General features: G+C 37.6%; 1 protein-coding gene across 1 annotated transcript; it reads right to left on the bottom strand.

Moving 5' to 3' along the window:
• Window positions 1–670: 670 nt before the first annotated feature.
• Window positions 671–19,804, bottom strand: AKIRIN2 (akirin 2). Its single transcript, XM_047102238.1, has 5 exons — window positions 19,491–19,804; window positions 4,311–4,454; window positions 2,574–2,723; window positions 1,598–1,669; window positions 671–1,348 (listed from the first exon to the last, which is right to left on the bottom strand). Exons 1-5 carry the CDS (start codon window positions 19,723–19,725, stop codon window positions 1,338–1,340), a joined length of 612 nt encoding a protein of 203 aa, XP_046958194.1. The 5' UTR covers window positions 19,726–19,804; the 3' UTR covers window positions 671–1,337.
• Window positions 19,805–20,622: the final 818 nt, after the last annotated feature.

The raw sequence follows: 20,622 nt of genomic DNA, 5'->3' as shown, positions 1-20,622 counted from the left end.
GGTCATTAAAACTAGGTAGCTATTAAAACTAGGTGGCCATAAATTAGGTGGATAATTTATGGCCACCCTGTGCTATACCAATGCTTCTCAACCATTTAACGGGCATATGAATTATCTGAGGATCTTGTGAAAGCCCTTAAGCCCTGGCCTTGTTTAAACAAAAAACTGACGAGTTATAATCACCAAAATTAAAAAGGGGGAAAAAAAAAAACTTCTCTTTGACTAATTAGGTCAATTATAAATATATATGCCCCAGTACATTTATGATTGGTTTAATTAGTGGAAATATGCTAAAAGAATTCAACAAAAGAAATCACTGAGCATTTTTTGCTCACTTCATTACAGCAAAGCTATGTTTGGAAAGGGAGTTAAATGTGATGAATCATGTTTTCATCTATCATCCTTTAAAAAAAAACTTGGATTCTACTCTTATCTTGGAGGTAAAAATTCTACAGCTGTTAAAACTGATTATGTAACATTCTAGCATGCAGTCAGTTATAAGCAACTTGGAATCAGAACTCAGTTTTTGAAAATAGCACTCAAATCTGAGATTATTTGGTGTATGAAAAGATTTTTAAATCTTATTGGAAAATTAATTTCATGGATTCCTGAAAAATGCTTACATTTAAAACACTGGCTTTATTCAAGTACTACCCATCTGTACATTAAAGCAGGTTAGAAGTAAATGTTTTATTCTTCCAACTAAATTCCAGTACTACAAGGGCAGTAAAACGACGACACACTGGGGAAAAAAATGCAGCAATAAACATTTGTTAAAACGATAGAATAAATAAAAACTACCAAATTAAAAAAAAAAAAAAAGAAGAAAGAAAACTTAAGAAAAGAAAAATCCATTCTGAAACCCCAAGAAGTCCTGGAATACAGAAATGCCCTCCCTCCTTCAATAATAATGTCCTGGGATTACATTCTAGATTATTAATAACTGGTTACAGCTTGGTTGTAGTGCACAATTAAAATCACACTAACTTCATCTGAAGTGTCATTCTACAGTTTTATTTACACAACCAGTGAAGGGCATGTTCTTAGAATACCAGCTTTAATCCTTTTCAAACATATTAATATAAGAAGCCAAATTGTAATGATACAGCAAATGAGGCCACTGGCATTAATACAGGTAGCAAAGGTCCACATCCAGATGGTACTGACATCAGGGAAATATCCGAAACCAGTTGCTGCCTAAGAGTGGTTACCACTGACGAAAGCTTGAAATAACCTGTATTCACAGGGGGGTATTGGCATTGCTGCATGTCATAATTAGGACCTCTTGCAACAACTCAACAAGGAACAAGGCAGCCCACAAATGCAGAAAACGTGATTCATGAAACATCTAAAAGGGGAGGAAAAGGAAAATTAGTGCAAAGTCCAGGTCAAAATTCAAAGACATTCCAGATCTTCATCCCCAACATCGTCCTAGGTATTTAAATAACCAACAAGTAAGCCTTAATAAAGTTTTGCCTATTTCCTCCAGCCTTTTTTGCTCCATGATTTTGTTAAATTCTCTTCTTGAGAATGTAGATAATTGTAATAAATGTCTTAAGAAATTATCTTGTTTTTAGTTCAAAGATGAAATACTTACAACTAGCAGGCTGTTCTCCATATCGTCGCATTATTTGATCATGCGTAAACTTCACAAATGCATCATATTGTTCTATAAATAAAGACACATATAAATTACACAACTTGCAAGATGTACTATTAGAGCCAGATAAACTGAAAAATCCAGTATGTATAGTGAAACAATTCTAAGTTGGCCCTTTGAATCAGACACATGACTTCAGTAATAATAATAATAATGTTATCAAATGGAAAGAATACAGAGTTTGGTCAGGAAACCTACATTTCAGTCCAAATTAAGTGACTTTTATGTATAGGCTGGGAAGCTTATTTCTTAACCTATTAAAAATAAAGGGCTTGAAATAAAAAGATCTTGCTCTGCTCTGAAAGTTTAGTAAGTGATCTTTGAATGGCAGTTTACTGCAATGAGGGGAAACAGGAAAACAGAAGCTTAACAAAATATATCCCAAAGCATCCACCTGTAACCTAATCAGATGTCACAGAAAAAGATGTCACATAACTAAGCAAATTTTCTTGCCTATATTAGCACCTTGATTTAACAACTTCAAAATAAAAAAGCTTATACTATCAACACCTAGTAAAATCTGTGGCTTAAAAAAATCAGGGAAATCCTGATTAAGTTACCATACACAATAGTGGAAAAGTTATCATGAGATGTAGTCTAAAAATCCAAAACCAAAGTCAGGTAAACAGCCGAAATCAAGTTTTCAGCACAGGAAAACCAAAAAAATCTAGTTCCCATTGATACTACTGCTGATCTACATGGCTAACTTAATACTATTTCTTGAGGTCACTAAGGAAGGCCATGAGCTACAGGAAGGTTCACTTCCTTTCCTGAACTGAAATTCTCTGGTTCTTAGAAAATACTGTAACCAGTGGATACACAGGGTAAGTTAACTGACGTGAAGGATACATGGGAAATAATACATTTCTTACAGTTGAGTTTCTGGGAGATCTAAAGTAAGCTCATTGCATACCTGCAAGTTTTGTGTTCAATATTTCTTCATACTCTTCTCGAACTTTCTCTTCACGTTCTTTCAACAAACGTTCACAGATCATCCCAACCTGCCGTAGAGTGAATAAGGGCTGTTCTTTTTTTAATGGCGAGGACGTTGCAGATGAAGTCCCTATGTATAACATGAACAAAAGCACATGATTTAGAGCCATCGTGAAGAGACTGCTGCAAGTATTGAAAATAGCACTCAAATCTTAAATTATTTGGTATATGAAAAGATTTTTAATTCTTATCGGAACTTCACTGATTCCTGGAAAATACTTCTATTTAAAACACAGGCTTTGAGGGGCGCCTGGGTGGCGCAGTCGGTTAAGCGTCCGACTTCAGCCAGGTCACGATCTCGCGGTCTGTGAGTTCGAGCCCCGCGTCAGGCTCTGGGCTGATGGCTCGGAGCCTGGAGCCTGCCTTGGATTCTGTGTCTCCCTCTCTCTCTGCCCCTCCCCCGTTCATGCTCTGTCTCTGTCCCAAAAATGAATAAACGTTGAAAAAAAAAAATTAAAAAAAAAAAATAAAAATAAAACACAGGCTTTGACTACTACCCATCTAGGCATTAAAGTGCTGCAAGTATTTTATACACCCTCAAATACACAGATTTCCTATCAGTTGTTTGTCCTGCTCTGTATGTCTGTCTCTAGTACTCCCATTTCCTCGTTTCACTTGCTTTTCTGTAAACTGCATGGTTGGGACCAGTTAACTAATTATCCTCGTTAGAGCTGTGATTGTTAGAGCTGTGTCTATCACAAGATTAAAGTATGCCAGCTTTAATCCGTAACCATGAAGGGCTATCTTTACTTTCAAATTCCTAGTTTTTAGTTGAGGCTGCCACTTAATTGATCTTCTAGGTAAATTGACTAAATGAATGATGATGAACTTGGTTCCTGCTGATTTAAGTCTATGTCTCTACCCTTAACCTCCCCTTACAACATTTCACTCACACACTGGCACTCCACACCCAACTGGCAGGAGCACTGTGGAATTTAGTTTTGAACAATTTTGTTTCCTAATCTATTTTTATTTGACTATTTTATAGACTTTGATTTTTTTTTTTTTTTTTTTTTTAAAGGAAACTATCCCCCAAGCCCATGGGGCTTAAACTTACAACCCTGAGGTCAGGCGTTGAATGCACTACCTAATGAGCCCCTGAATGTTTTCTTTTATTCTGCCAGGTTTTCTTATCCCTGCTGGTAGGGAAGAGAAGGAAGGCAACTACCATCACAAGAAAAACTATTTTGCTGAGAACTTTACTAATAAACATTAAGAGCCACTTTCCACCTTTGGGAATCTACCCTGATAGGGTATATGTACATGGAAATTTTTTAAGTAGTATAATACCAAATTCAGTCTAATTATCTTCATTAATGGTTAAATTATGAGAAATCCATAAAATGGCAAAGTATTAAACTGTGGCCAAGGTACATCTATACTTAACAGAGAGATACATGGTATGTTATTTATTTATTTTTTCTTAACAAAGGCTACAAATCACATCACTTATGGGAAAGTCCACTTAGGGGATATTATATCAAGGTGGTTGTCTCTGGGTAGTGGGAATCCAGGGAGCAAGTACTTGCTTTGTACCATGTTTTAAGAGATCACACATTACTTGTATAAATTTCTTTTTTTAAATCAAAGGCGAGAAAAGACAAGCTTGAGTCACCATACTAAATAACATTTCCTTTCACTTTAAGTTTATTATTACCTGGTGAAGCTGGTCCACTGAGGAGAAATGCATGTGGTTGTGCCTCTGAAGTACAACATGGATCTGTCTGTTGAAAACTAGTTTCTAAATGTCTTCTCTTCTGCATGCGTTTATACTCTTGTTTTATGTTGTACAGAATTTGTTCTAGAGAAGAAAAATGACCAGATAAAAACCATGAAGTTAAAAAAAAAACAAAAACGCTTGGGTTTTCAACAATTACTTGGTACAACCAATCTACTGAAAATATTCCCTTCAAGTAATATCCAGAAGACTGATGTTCTGGAGGAATTCATTTAAGCATTAATAGGGGCAACTTATTCAGAAAGAGCACATACACACCACCTGGAATTTAGCTATTCTACAATACGATTTCTTCTGAGCACCAATTATCAAAAGATAACTTAAAAGTTTTTCATTCAATGTAAAGATAAGGGCATCTTATGAACTTTTAGTTCACTTTAGTTTACTCAGACTCTTAAAAATCCCAAATTCAAAGGCCACCTTATTCATCACAATAGAACTATTAATATTAAGCAGGCTTAATATTAAATAATTAGAATAATTAGATAATTATTCTCACCCCAGTGAGAATTGACAAAATGATAGAATGAAGGAGAAAACTAAAAAAAAAAAAAAAAATCATAAATGGTCATGGCCATTAATATTAAGCTCAACAGAACCTAAGAATATTATAACATTAACAGCAAAAAGTGTTGGGGGTAAAAGCCCATGTAATGTGATTGGTACAGAACAGGTACTCAATAGTAAACCACCATACCAGTGTACCATTATCTTCAACCACAACCATCCAAACAGGGGTAAAATCCTATCAAGCTTATCCTTTATGCCAGTATGGTTCATTTTATAAAGATTTCTAATTCAAAATAGCCTCTCTAGAAAATATTTCCCTGAGGTTTCCATTTCCCTCAAAACACTTTCTCACAATCATCATAGCTCCTAGATAGATTATCCATGTGAAAAGCCACACCCTAAATTTGTTAATCCCAATCCAAAACAAAATTAAACAAAAGATGGCAATTAGGCATTAAAATGATTTATAAATATATCAGAATGTAACTTTAGCAATCAAGTCTACAATGATGTGTTAATTTAAAAATGAACTGAAAAGTTGATTGAAGGCTAAAGATTTACATGAGAACAATCTTTTTAAAAAAAATTAATACTGGTGGTTTTCTCAGGTATGTATTTAATTCTCCTCTTTCCTGGCGTTATGTTGTTTCTCTAGTAAGAACTTTTAGGGCTTTTGAGAGAGAAGACCCTGAGCGGACATTAATCAGTCGCTTATTTTATTTTTTCTCCTTAAACATTTTAGATTCTGCCACTTTCATTATTTTAACGGGAAAAAAAAAGCTGCAGAAAGACATATCCAGTGAAGAAGATTCCATTTATGTAAATTTTGTGGTGTAAACAAATCTGTTACATATACATGAATGTGCAGCTTAAGTATAGAATCACACATTGGAATGATTTAACTTTAGGACGGCTGTATTAAGAGGTACTTTATCTGTAACATTTTTCAGAATCTTAACATTTGTCTATATTAAACATGGTCATTTTCAGCCCTTTTCCATTTATTTGAAATAGTCTGTAATTTAAAAATGAATTTACCAGTGTGAAATAAAATGGCTATCTACTAAACAGTTAATAAGCACCTTGATAGAAATGGGTTTCCTAAGATTCATAGAGGGGTCCAACAAAACTACTGCAACTTCCTATACCAACCAGGACAAACAGATAGCTTTATTATTATTTTTTTTAATAACAGAACTCTTTAGTAGCAATATTCTAAAAAGTGTTCAAAGTAATGATGTTTTGGTCTCTGATGGACATCAAGCCTCCCTCATTTATCACTTTCTGATCAAAGCTACCACCATTCTGATAAAAAGTGCCATTTAAAGCATCCTAAAGTTTATTCACAACCAAAGATTTCAAATGTACAAGTTACAAGAGTAACTTGTCCACAACATCTTTTGTGTGACTTATTTTTTGATTACCACAACTGTTCTCAAGATCATAGTCTTCCTTTTGCTTCTTCACAAAATCAGAGCACAACTAAGATGTATCAAAATAATAGTAACAAACTCAAATTTGTTCATTTGATAATCTCAAATCATAGGCTATATAGATCTAGCCTGGGATTAAGATACAGTAAAACTTCTTAACATTTAGCTTTGTAAACCTCCATACCATCTAATACTTAAGAAACAGAACAAGCTAAAGAATTTTAAGGTATAATTTACAAAATGAATTCACCAATTTAAATGTACACTTTGATGACTTCTAACATATGCAAATGAAACAAACAGGTCTTGGAACCACCACAATCATAATGAAGAACTTTATCACTCCAAAAAGTTCTCTCACGCTCCTGTTCACCACCTTCACCACCACAATATTCATCTACTTTCACTATTTGAAATTTTTTTGCCGTTTTGAAAATTTCATATAAATGGAATCATAGAAAGTGTAGATTTTTGTGTCTGACTTCTCTCACTCAGCAAAATGCTTTTGAGATTCATAAATAATTAAGCCCTTTTTATTAATTAGTACTCCATGGTGTGTATCTGTACACACACACCTTATCCAGTCTCCTTTTAATGGATATTTAGATTGCTTCCAATTTGGGGCTATTATGACTAAGGCTATTATAAATATTCAAGTACAAGGCTACAGGTGTAAAAATTTTCATTTCTCATGGATAAATAACCTAGAAGAGGAACAGGATGGCCTGATTATATGATAAGTGCATGGCTTTACTTTGTAAGAAGCTGCCAAACCATTTTCCACAATACCATCTTACACTCCCACCAGCAATGTATGAGGGTGTTCCTTTGCCAACATCTTTGCCAACACTTGATACTGGCAGTTAAAGAACTGAAGAAGAAAAGCCTACAGTGCTTTTATGTCGAATATGATGCAACTGTGTCATCTAAGCCTCACTGTGCTCATAAATGCTCTAATACTGGTAACATGTAATCAACAATGTTATGACAGTGTTAAATGTTATGGCCAATTTAACTTGACCAAGATCTCAGCTAACTGTAAGCCTCAAACTCATTTACCTCAGTTCGGATAGGCATACAGTTTTAAAGCTGTTAACTCAAGAAATTTACCCAGATTCAATTTCCACAACACATTCTAAGCTCAACCTAGGTACCTGGCCGGCTGAAGTTGCTTCCACACCAGTTGGATAAAGGTCTTCCACACATCAATAAAGTTCCTAGGTCTACTTAAACTACTTAAATCTAGCCATCTCTAATCAAACTGGCAAGTGCCATTTTATCCCAAGTTCATGTAACATCTAACATCATGTTGCCAACACAATTTATGGTACATAAGAAAAAGTGAAATGAAACTTCTAACATTATCAGTTGAACATTCCAGTTTTAATGCAGGCTTCATATCTGGCTTATGGAAGCATCGATTGAATTTGCAGCAAATCACCTAGAGCAAAATACACTTATCTTCATAACAAACTACACCACAAAATGGTTATATCCCTTTTCAAAAATCCTAAAAACTACATTACTCTTTTACCACAAAATACTAAGGCTTCCACTGTACTATGTATAAGTGAAAGTCAAAGTATTAGCAAATTCTGTGATTAATGGCATTTTCATTCCCATATCTAGTAAATGACATTAAAATTGCCAGTAAAATTCTCCTCCTTAACAGGTGTGAGATTATCAATGATTAATATTCCAAAGGAATATTAAAAAAAAAAGAAAACAGAGAACAACTGGATAAATGTTAAAAAGAAAAAGCCTGGCTTGTGGCAACATTAAGCCTGCTCCCAAACTGTTTTATTACTCTTAGTTGCCACTGATTACTTAAAAAAGCCTGGACACAATACAGTCAACAATATAAACAGAAGAAAGTGGTTGTAGGGATTAAAAAATAAGTTAACAAGGATAAGAGAAACAGCAACAAGATGGAACTGAGAGCAAAGGGAGGAATATAGAATTAGAAGCAACTACAAATGTCTTTCTAGAGTATAGTCCATAAGATGTCTAAATATCTGTGACATGTGAAACTTTTGCTCCAGACCTGCATAGACTTGCCATTTTCCTACTGACGTAATTACTAAATCAAACATTAACAGGTCTCATTAAGTTTTAGGTTTAGGTGTATAAGACATTTTTTGTACCACCTTCCATGCCAGTTTCTCTTTGGAGTATCTTTGAAAAAATAAAGTGAAATTTCATCTAGACAGATAAATAATGGGATTAAAAATAAAACAAATCGTGGGGCGCCTGGGTGGCTCAGTTGGTTAAGCATCCGACTTCAGCTCAGGTCACGATCTCGCGGTCCGTGAGTTCGAGCCCCGCGTCGGGCTCTGGGCTGATGGCTCAGAGCCTGGAGCCTGCTTCCGATTCTGTCTCCCTCTCTCTCTGCCCCTCCCCCGTTCATGCTCTGTCTCTCTCTGTCTCAAAAATAAATAAACGTTAATAAAAAAAAATTATAGGGGCGCCTGGGTGGCGCAGTCTGTTAAGTGTCCGACTTCAGCCAGGTCACGATCTCGCGGTCCGTGAGTTCGAGCCCCGCGTCGGGCTCTGGGCTGATGGCTCGGAGCCTGGAGCCTGCTTCCGATTCTGTGTCTCCCTCTCTCTCTGCCCCTCCCCCGTTCATGCTCTGTCTCTCTCTGTCCCAAAAATAAATAAACGTTGAAAAAAAAAAAAAATTAAAAAAAAAAAATTATAAAAATAAAAATAAAAAAAAAAAACAAATCTTGAAAGCTTGTTAGTTTTAGGCAGGAACACAAATTAAGTACAGAAAACCTGCAGTAGCTGATAAGACCTAAAAATAAGGAACTGTTTCCAAATAAAATAACAAACCAAATCTAGAGCACTCAACTACATACTAGACATTGCCATCTCCTTTATAAATTAAAACATACACAATTAAGAGTTGTAATGGAGGTCCATTTTAATAAATAAATTACTTTCCCAGGATATTTGCCCAGAAACTAAAACAGTTCTTATGTTCTCCTTGAAGGAATCTTAAGCACAATGTTCTTACTCAGACAAGAGCTATCTAACTGAAAAGAATGAGTTGATGCCATTTTTAATTCACTTTAAAATTACTACGTCAAAGGGACACAGAACCAAATTTTAACACAAGATTGTTAAATTGTATCTGGAGTTTTAACTTCTATTTCGATTAACATGAATCCTAACCATAATATAGCTGCACACAATTATACAAACATTAGGGTATTATCTACAGTACTTTAAAAGCAACTGGCTAAGATTCTAAGTTTATAATATATATAATATTTTACTGTACAAGAGGCATTCATTTATATCCTACAAGAGGAAGAAAAGGCATAATCACTACAAATCAAATTAAGTTATTTCACTGGTACTGTAATAGCCAATGATTACTTATTTGAAGTGACTCAACTTGTTAAAACCCTTCAGGTCTAAGTATAAATTTTACAAATTAACTGCACAATGGGAGTCATTAATGCAAGGAGTCCAACAACGCTCAATCAGCAGGTGGTTCCTCCCTGATATCCAATAAGTTTCATACTTCTCTTATATTACACTAGACTCTAAAGGATATAACTATGTTGTTGTTGGTTAGCTCTTTACAAGTATCTTCCCAAACAGTTTATAATCTAGGAAAACCAAAAAAAAGCAGTAAATAGGAAAGAGAAAGGGGAAGCTGAACCATCCAAAATCCAAAACACATGCTACAAAAACATTTAATGCCATGGCAAAAAGGTCAGCTTCTATTTCAGTTAACTACAGACATGAAAACAAGGTAAGATCTAAAGTGGACTCCTTGAGGAGGACTCTAGGGCACCACGATCAAGCTGAAGAACAAATCCATCTCCTACAACAATTTATTAAAGCACCCACCACACACACACACACACACACACACACACACACACACACACATCAAGCAACAGCTTACCTAGAAACCACAGATTGCAAACTGATGATTCACAAGCTAAACTGAGCCCAAAACATGTCTGGCCTAGATAGTTTATTATTTTAAAAATTTTTTAAATTTAAAAATGTTGAGAGAGAAGGAGCACACATGAGAGCAGGGAAAGGGTCAGAGGGAGGGAGAGAGACAGGGAGAATCCTATGCAGGCTCTATGCTCAGGGCGGAACCTGACAGGGCTTAGCTGGATTCCACCACCCTGTGATCAACAACCTGAGCTGAAATCAAGAGTTGGATGCTCAATCGACTGAGCCACCTAGGCGCCCCTGAATAGTTTCTTTTTAAAAAGTGTGAATTTATGCCCAATATTTAAAGTTCATTACTTTAATTAAAAGTCAGATTTCTGGCTACTGTTAAGTGGAAAACTAAACTATGTGGCAAAATTCACCTTAAGAGTGGTTGCTACCTTTTGGGGCAGAAATTCTCAAGTGCTTCTAAAACTTTAATGGACACACATATCACCTGGGGAGTTTGTTAAAATGTAGACCCTGAGGGATGGAGCCTGAGATTCTGCACATCTCTTGTGTTTCCAGGTGATTCTACAGATCAGTAGCAAGGCTGGAATTCACAAATTCCCATGAAGTTTTACTTCACTCATTTATATTACTTGCCTGGAACTATGGGCATTTATGTTTCTATCCCCTGCTTGAAATAATAACTCCCCTACTATGGCAGTTAAGAAATAAAGTGGTTAGTTTATTTATTACTGGACATTCTGGAAAATGGAGAGGAGAAGGAAAGCAGTAACAGCAGACTTACTTCAATTACAAAAATATTTAAAGTGATCTAAATTCATTTTGCCACCCTAACCTCCATGGCTTCTGCAATTCAATATTAGACATGCACTTCCCTGGCAGGAAAATATTCTGTAAACCAATTTAAACTTGACTGTAAATCAAATTAAACTTAGACTCATTACATAATGTTTACATATACTGATTCATTTTTCCTAACACCATTCTTAAAATATGAAATTCATGTTATGGGACTGAAGGTGAACAAATGCATTTACTTTTCTATTACACACTGTTTTAAAAAGCAATTAAGACTACCTTTCATACCAGAAGACAGTGACTGGAAGTCCACAGACATCTTTTGTTTATCCCATTTATATTTTGTATAGTAGCTGTGAATATTTAAAAATCAACAGACTTCAACAAAAATCCTGACTTCTTGGGGAATAGCTAATGATAAAAGGTCCAAATTCACCAACACCAGAACTGAGAGGAATGATCTAAACTAAAGATCTAAATTAGAGCTTCATCTGTAAGTGAAAAGTCAAGTCAGGACTATGCATGTGACTGACTGCTTAGGGAGCTATTAGAGAGGACTGCAGCTGAACCTAGAACTAAGGAACTCCTAAGTTTAATAGCTGGATGAAGACAAAAAGAACAGCCAGAAGGGAAGTGTTATCACAGAAGGGAAAAAAATGTTTCAAAAAGAAGTGAGTGGCAGAGCAGTATAAATGCTGTAAGAAGAGTCAAATAAGATGAGGACTGATTACATGCCATGGAAATCACTGTTGACTTGACAAGAACTATTTGAGGTACACATACCTAAGAAGTGAAGAAATAGAAGCAAACAGACTTATTTGAAAGCTCTCTGAATTTGGTTTTGAAGTAAGAAATCTGGATGACTGCTGGAGGAAAATGAGGATGTTTTATTTATTGCTTTATAATGGGAGTCTTGACAATATTTAAAGCCAAAGCAAAGATCCAGTTGAAAGAGAAAAATAATCCTGAAGATAAGGTTCCTTTGGAGAAGTGGATCCTTCCCTCATTGTGTAAAGTGCCTTAATTATCTCAAACTTCATTGGTAATACTCAAAGGAAAACAAGACAGCACAACTACTGGTAGTATTGGTACTGGGAAAAATGAAGAAACTGCCATTAGATGGCTTCTATTTTATCTGTGAAGTTGAAGGCAAGGTCATTCACCGAAATGGCAGGACTGCTGGACAGTGAATAAAGTCCCATTTGAGGTTGCTCCACTGTAACTATCTCCAGCACTTAGGGACAGGAAATGCTCCTAATCCTCACAACCCACCCTAGGAAGTCAGATATTACTATAATCGTGTGCATTATTTTATAGATGAAGAAAATGTGGCTTTGCTTCAATGTCTTCTGAAAGGTCACACAGCTGGAACAAGTCAGGGCCAAGCCTGACCTCAGGGCTTAAGGTCAACATCTGCTGCCCTTCCCAGTACTGTATTACTACAATACCTAGCCCGTATTCCACAAGTAACTAAAGTTACAATAAATCACAAGAAGGAAAGCTAATTTTTTTTAAAAAAATAGGATGTCAGAATAGAGGAATTACTACTATGTATCATGCCCTGAAACCTCAAACTCTGTTGTTAGGAAGACAGTAACCAAACAGTGTATAATTCTCATCTACCCAGAGCTCTGAAACTGGTTATAACAAATTATATATATATATATATACACACACACACACAAATAATGTATATAAATAAATATATATAAATACATATAAATCTTCCATATTACATTTAGATATTTATATAAGGGATACTTCTACATCTCTAATCTATAGAGGACAGTCCTCTATATCTAACCAGAATGTTTTACTGATGTTTTATAAGGGAAGAATTATTCTAAATTGGTAGGTCAGCATTGTCATACATACAAGGACTGATTACAGTGCCAGCCTCTGATAATGTACCATTTCACTTTAAGCCATGGATGGTTGTTAGTGAGCATCAAGTTCCTCTGTTCTGTCACAGCAACCTAAAACTAAGAAGTTTTTCTTCCAGAGAATTACATTTTGGTAACAGAACAAGGCAATGCTCCATAACAATTAAAAGGCAAAGTTCAAGGACAATAATGCATGAAAAAACTGGCTTTCTCTAATCTTTCAAGTTCCACTCTACATTCTGTTCTTTAATTGCTAGATCAATTCAACAATATACATTTATGTAAATATATATGTGTGTGTGTGTGTGTATATGAAGAAATAAAACATGGGGTGCCTGGGTGACTCAGTCGGTTAAGCATCCAACTCTTGATTTCAGCTCAGGTCATGATCTCATGATTTGCGGTTCAAGCCCCATGTTGGGCTCTGCGCTAACAGCGTAGAGCCTGAACAGTGTAAAGCCTGCTTGGGATTCTCCCCTCCCACCCCCGCACTCACAAGTGCACACTCTCGAAAATAAAAAATAAAAAATAGTTTAAAAAATATGGTAATACTGAAAGTATAAAGATTACAGTGTTTTTATTCAAGTTTAGCTAGCTAATAAAGTACCCACAGTGGTAGCTCTATTCCCTTGAGAGACTCTTTATCTTTGCCTAACCAGCACAGTACCTGGAACTCAAATGAGGTACATAAAAGCTTGAACAAGTGACTTTTGGAGTAAATATTTAGATTTTAACAATGTTGAGAAAAACCAGATACATGAATCGAACCTAGAAACTAAAAATTAAGTCAACCCCCCAAAAATGTATTAATGGGAAGATGACAATTTTACTACAATCAAAATGTTGCAAAGCACTAGTCCATTTCAGGATGATCTACCTATGACATCTGTAACAAAAACTAATGACATAACTTTTAAAGGGAGGATGAAAGCAAGTTATAACCCCCAAGACAAACTATAAGCAGATTATGAGCTGTTTTTCTAATGCTGGAAGGTTAAAAACCACTACCACCACCCAAAAAAAGTCTACCATCACGAGGAAGATTACACAGTCTGGCATACTGCAAAATTTTAATCGAAAGGCCCAAAATAAATACCAAAACTGACAATGTGACATACAGTTCTAATTTACCTGCAAGGATTCCCTCCCTATTCAATAAAGCTTCATCAGGTGAGAAACTTGTTATAATGTAAATCACTTAATTCCTTTAGAAATAAAAGACCAGAAATTTCGTATTACAAAGTATTTTCTCCTAAAAATGTACAAACTCTAAAAATGTGTTTCTTCAAATGAGATCTCTGAAAATGATAAAATCCTATGTTTATCATTGTCCAGAAAAATGAGGGAATACTGAGAAGTATACTTCAAATGCCTCAATAAAAGTATTGTTCAGTCTTAAACTAATTGCTATACTTATTACTACTCATTTGTTTGAGTCACAATCTTTTTTCAAAACATGTTTTAACAATTGTGGCTATATTGTTATAAAACAGTGTAAAAAGAAAAACTGGTACAGAATGAAGGGTAGAACTGAAATTACTTTTTTTTTTTTTTTTAACTTAGCATCTCTAAGAACCTTGGGAAATGCCAAGGCTGGATTAACTCAACAAATAAATCTGATAAATGTCTTAAAACTTTGTGGTAAGACATTAAGAAGGAAGGTATGGCAGATAATACCTTTGGGATTACTTTCAAACTATAACCCACTGTATCCTCTCAAAATCCAGGGGGGGCAATTACTGTTAACAGTCTTTGCTACAAGACTGCTGCTGATAGATCACATTTCCCAGATGTGTTCAGAAAGCTGAGAAACACTGGTAAGCGGAATTCTAGAATCCCAACACTCAGCAATAAAATTAAAGATGACCCTCTTGAACTAATAAATTCATTTGTTCAAGACCTCTTCACCATCTGCAGAGGCCAGACTGGTTCATTTAAGCAAACAAGTATTCCACCCTTCACACTTTTTAGTCTTTTCAAAAGGCAAGAGTAATTCACTGTGGTTTCACATGTGCTTAGAGAATGATGTGTGAGTCAACAGTACTCGCACAGAGTTAATGCAAAGACTGCAGGGACCACAACTTGCTTGTTAATTAGTTATAGGTACTTAAAAGACCAACACCCCAACACCATTATCTAGTTTCATGAGCACCTATCCAAGAGGTGCTCCAAACCTAATCCATGTTATTATTCTGCATTCCTCTTTTAAGTGGAAAGAGAATCAAAAGTTTATTTTCAAATAGAAAAAATATGCAAAGCAGGGCACTTCCACTTAATCTCTTAATTTACAACCTTTCAAAACAGAAGTAATTTTCGGGGCGCCTGGGTAGTTCAGTCGGTTAAGCGCCTGACTCTTGATTTCGGCTCAGGCATGATCTCATGGTTCATGAAGTTCCAGCACCAAGACAGCATGGAGCCTGCTTGGAATGATCTCTCCCTTTCTGTCTGCCCCTCCCCAGCACACGCTCTATCTTTCTCTTTCTCTCTCTCACCTGGGTCCATCAAACACTCAGGAAAAGATCTACCTGAGTACATACACAGTGTCTTTTTTTCCCTATAAAGCCATTCAAAAACTGAAGAAATTTATTATTCTCCTTTACCTCTCGGATTATGTGTCTGTGCCAATCATGGTAACTGGTAGCATCTATACCTAAAGAAGGGTTAACCTCTCTCCAACCTAGCCATGTTTACCTTATTGTTTCTGTGTTCAAGTTAGGCTTTATTTTTCTATTTAAAGAAAAAAAAGCTCAGTAATGAATACTGCTATGCTCTTGCTTTTAAAGGCCAAAAACTTAACAAGATTCTTAAATGCATAATCCATAGAAATATGAAATAACGGCAGCTGCATACACAGTCCTAAGTAAAATATCAGGTTTAAAATTTGAAGTACAAAGACCATTAAAAACCATCTATTTGCCAAATCCACTGAGAAACTAGAAGCAACTTAACAGCTGTCTAAATAACCACAAAATATTAAAAACACTTCTGGCTCAATACAAATGACATCTGAAGTGAAATGCTGCCTCCTGCAACAGACATCTCATTTGTTTGCCTAGAACCGTTTATACTTCATTTAAACCAGCTGGTGTCTCCGTTTGTAGGCATGCATCAATGTCTACTGAACAATCTAAGTTCCTGTAAACCCTTCCCCATTCACAAGCTGCAATTTCCATTTTTAATGGCAAGTTTCCAGCAAATACAATGAATTCTTACAAAGGAATTTAACTCTTCATCCAACTCAATTCCTAAGACTAGAGCAATGGTAACAAGACCTAAACAATGTGTATAATAAAAGTGTCTAGCAAATTCCCAAATAGTTGACATCCACAGAAGGATCTCTTCACCAAACCATTCATTTCAGTACACAATTATGAAACACAATGTGTTTGATTTGACTGATAGTCACTTGTAATGGTACAGGATATTTCAGTTTTATTAAAATAATTTTGTTCTTGGGAATGTTGTGACAATCTTTGACTAAGAGATAATACTAAAATATTTCAAAAACTAATGAAGATGCAGAACACTCTGAAATCTGTTTTCAACTAATTTATCAGGGTGAGAGTACTGATGCAACTAGTAGAGGTCTTCATTTTCCCAGTCGATCCCCCCAGCCCCCTTCCCTATCATTAACTTTTCCCCTTTTCACATCCTGAGCATTATAAACTCCACTGCTAACAGAGCAGGGAGTGGACACACTTCTTCTGTAAAGGATCAGGCAGTAAATACTTGAGCTTTGGGAAAATACAATCTCTTTCACAAATACTAGCTCTGCCGTTGTAGCCTGCAATGGACCATACTTTAAGAAGAAAAAAAAAAGCATGGCTGTGTTCCAGTAAAACTTTTTTTTTTGCCAGCCCTTTCCTTTTTCCTGGCATTAAGCTGCAACAGTTTGAAAAATAAAGATTTAAATAATAGTCATCAAGTCAAACTTTGGAATCACCTTCCTGGGGTGACTAAAATAAACCAGGGTTTAAAACAAGATGTTCAAGTTCCTGAAACTACTAGTAAAGCCACAACATGATTTCAACTACACATCAAAACACACTATATAAGTATCCAGAAAAGAATGATGATAAAACGCTGAATTATATGCACGCTCTAAAAAAATTCACTTCAATACTCTAGTTCCAAATTGTTTAAATTATATTTGAACTCACAGAAATGAAAGGAATATAAAGTTTCCGCAGAGTTCCAATCACTCTCAACTTGGTAAGTCACTTTCCATTTCCAACCCTAGCTACTTATTTCAGCTAAGGATATACAGATACTCACTCTTGTAAAGTTTGAGAATCACCAATGTTAAAACAAGAATCTAAAAATTAAGTGCTTGGGAAAATAATTTGCAAGTTTGGGGACATGAAAACTGAAAAACTCTTTGATACCTGCACAACACTGCAGCTCCCATTATGACAACATTACAAAAACCATACAGGAGCCCGCAAAAGGTGGCCATCTAAAAACAAAGCCAAATTAAGTTACATGCAGAATGTCATCCAAAATTACAGTAAAAAAAAGTAGATTTTAGCAATATAACACTTTACCAATTTCAACTGCTTTTCTGAAATCAACCTTTTTTTAAGTTGAAAAGGCTAAATCAACTTTTAGCAGACTCAAAATTATCAATTAGGGTGTGATTTTTAAGAGTTCAGGACATGATCAAACTGCCATCTGTTTGATCAGATGTCAAAAACACCTGGAAGAACAGAAGACAGGCATATTTTGGAAAATATGTATTTGAATCATCGGGCTTAAACAATTTCACTAAATCCAGTAATTTTACTATTATAGTCCATTCAATTGAAATTTGAGATAATGTGGAACCAACTGCATTAACCAATGCAATGAAATGACAGATTTGTAAAGGATCACAATTCTTTCTAAGTTCCCTTTAAAGTGAAGACAAATAAATATAGTTCTGGCCAGTTTACCACATATGCTCAGAACTATTGCAGGACTGAGATACAGTTTAACTCCCAAACCTAACACTGTATTAATTCACCAGCTCCACTGAAATTTATGGCTGGTTAGCCAGGGCTATTTTTAAGTGGCCTTATTTGTTAAGTACAGATTCCTAGGTATCATTTCAATTTTCAATGATACCATTTGATTAAAAAGACAAACTCTAAAAATAATGTTAATCACCAGAAGCTCATTCTTAACACTGATGGCTTCTTTTTTAATGCAAAACCTAACACTAATCAATGAATGCCTTTACATGCAAGACTATTTAGGTATAGCTGCTAAATAAAATTATCCGAGAATGCCTCTGAAAACTCACTGCAACTCTAAAATAGTATATCCTTAAGTTAGATCAAATATTTAATAGCAAAAATGGCAGCCTAGGCATTTGAGGAAGGATATTGAAAAACCTGACTTGACCAAAACAATTCAAAGTGGAAGTTACCAAATACAGAGGTATATATACTGCCTACAAGTTTTTTAAAAGCCAAGAACAAAACACTTAAAACTATGAAAAGGCTTTGTGTGCAGATATTATTAGCAAAAGCTCAAATATGAAACCTTTGCATGCTATACACACAAAGAAAACAAATTACACCACCAGTCCACAAAAGCCTATCCTAGGACTGTGCCAGGGACACACAAGGATTTTTAAAGTACAGAAAAAAAAAAAACTGAGGATACACATGCAGTATAAAGCAGCCAAAAGGCATTTCCCCATAGTCACTTTCAGGAAATGTTTCAAGATGAAAAGCAAAAACACTCAAGTCCCTTGAAATCTTGGGCTGATTTTATTATTCTCAAGGCCTAGGCTGTTCTCCCCCACCATACTTTGCTGAGCAGAAATAAAGCACCTCCAACTAGAAGCAACTCCTCAGCCTCAATTTTCAATACAATTCGCTTTTCATTAAAAGTTCAAGTTTCTCAGGATCTAGACGTATAGTACGATCATATTACAGTACTCGGGAAGAGCATTTTCTTTGTTGTTGACCCTGCTAGGGAAACAGGTCTTGACTCAGCCAAAGTGGCGTTCTTGTGGGTGATTAATGACAGGCCTAGATCTCGCCCCAGTGACATCCATCCCCACCCCCCATCCCCTCGGTACTAAAATCAGCCATGTCTGAACTGGAGGAGGGGCTGCCTCCTCGCCTCAAACCACCCAGTCCCACAGTTAATAGCTGCAACCAATCGATTCAGGGAGACAGACATCGAGATTTGGGTGAAATGTGACCCTCTCTCGCCTAAATTTATGAATAATATCGCCCTCTCTGATCATTTCCGCTGGGGCTCTCCAGACTACGGAAACACTCAATTCCAGTCATTCAGCCCAAAGAAAAGATCTTCCTCTTCCCCACAATACCCGGCAAGGAACGGCCTTGCCTCCCCACCTCCCGACTCCCCCACCCCCTTGACATCATGCCATTTCTATTGTGTCGCCGAGGCTGGAGGACCTAACTAAAAGAAAGGTGTCTACTACTTTGCTAAGAACGAGCACCAGTCCGGCACCCCCACCCCTGGGGCCGCGTTCCGCGTCCCGGGACCCCAGTTCTCTCGCCCACCCCGGCGGCCGCGGAGCCGAGTCCCACCTGTGGTGAGACGGGAAGAGACGTCGCCAAAGGGGGACGGCTCCATTCGGAGATACTTCTGCGGCGAGGCGGCGGCAGCCGAAAAGGAGGCGGCAGCGGTCGCGGCTGCCGACGACGGAGAGGCAGCAGCCGAGGTGGGCGCCGACAATGGCGCACATCGCCTCCGCTTCGGGGACGCCGGGCTCAGCAGCGGGTCGAAATCCAGAGTCCTTTTCAGAGTGGCTCCACACGCCATGGCCGGGGCAGCCGAGGGCCGGGCTCGGGTGGGGTCGGGGAAGGGTGACGGGAGGGGAGGGCGAGGGAAGTGGGGGGAGAGCGGGACTCGAGGAGAGCCTAGCCGACGAGCTCAAGAGCAGAAAGACGAGTGCCGGAGCGCCGGTGAGGAGATAAGAGCCGCGACCGCCGCTGCCTCCGCGGCAGGGGCAGTGGCCGGGCCGGCCCGGGCGAGAGCGGGAGGGGCGGTGGCGGCCGCTCACGACAGCCGCGTCAGGGGGGCTCTTCCGCCTCCTCAGGCGCAGCTCCCCCGGGAGAGGCTCTGGCCGCCCCCGCCGTCCGTTCGAGCTTTGCGCCGCGCCCGAGGCGCTCCTGCGCTGAGACCGGCTCCCTTCAGCAGTCGATAACAGCCCGGTGAGGTATGAGGCTGGAACGCGACTACAAATACGCCCGAGTTAAGTCAGAAGCTTGAGAGCGGCAGTCGATGTGGAGGGATTAGGAGGTGGCGGCAGCGGCAGGAGCTCCAGCAAACACGTCCAGCCGCTTCCCCCTCCACTGTACGACTATTCCACCCGCCGCCGGCCCCAATATGGCGTCAATAACAACGCCGCCGATTCAAATTCTGCGGCCTCAGGGCGCGTGCGCATAGGGGGTGGACACCCCCGCAGGTGCGTTCTAGGAGTTGTAGTTTTTCACTGTGGAAGGGAATAGGCGTGAAAAGCGATTACGGAGGAGTCACGAAAACTACGACTCCCGTCAGTCAAGGCGCGCCATTCCGAGTTCCGGGTTGGAATTTAAATCCCCTACGCAGCCTGAGTGTAAAAGGAACTAAGCAACAGAGAAAAAAAAGAAAAGACTATGTGAGAGACTGGGAGAGAGGAAAGCCAACTGGTGCGGAACCGGCTTAAAAGATCTTTAC

Source organism: Lynx rufus, unplaced genomic scaffold (genome assembly GCF_022079265.1).
Source record: "Lynx rufus isolate CCGP_SWC_20201006 ecotype Redwood Valley unplaced genomic scaffold, mLynRuf1.p SCAF_6, whole genome shotgun sequence".
In the NCBI taxonomy this organism is placed as follows: Eukaryota; Metazoa; Chordata; class Mammalia; order Carnivora; family Felidae; genus Lynx; species Lynx rufus.
Note: the sequence above shows the minus strand (reverse complement) of the source record. Positions and strands in the feature narration are given on the sequence as shown.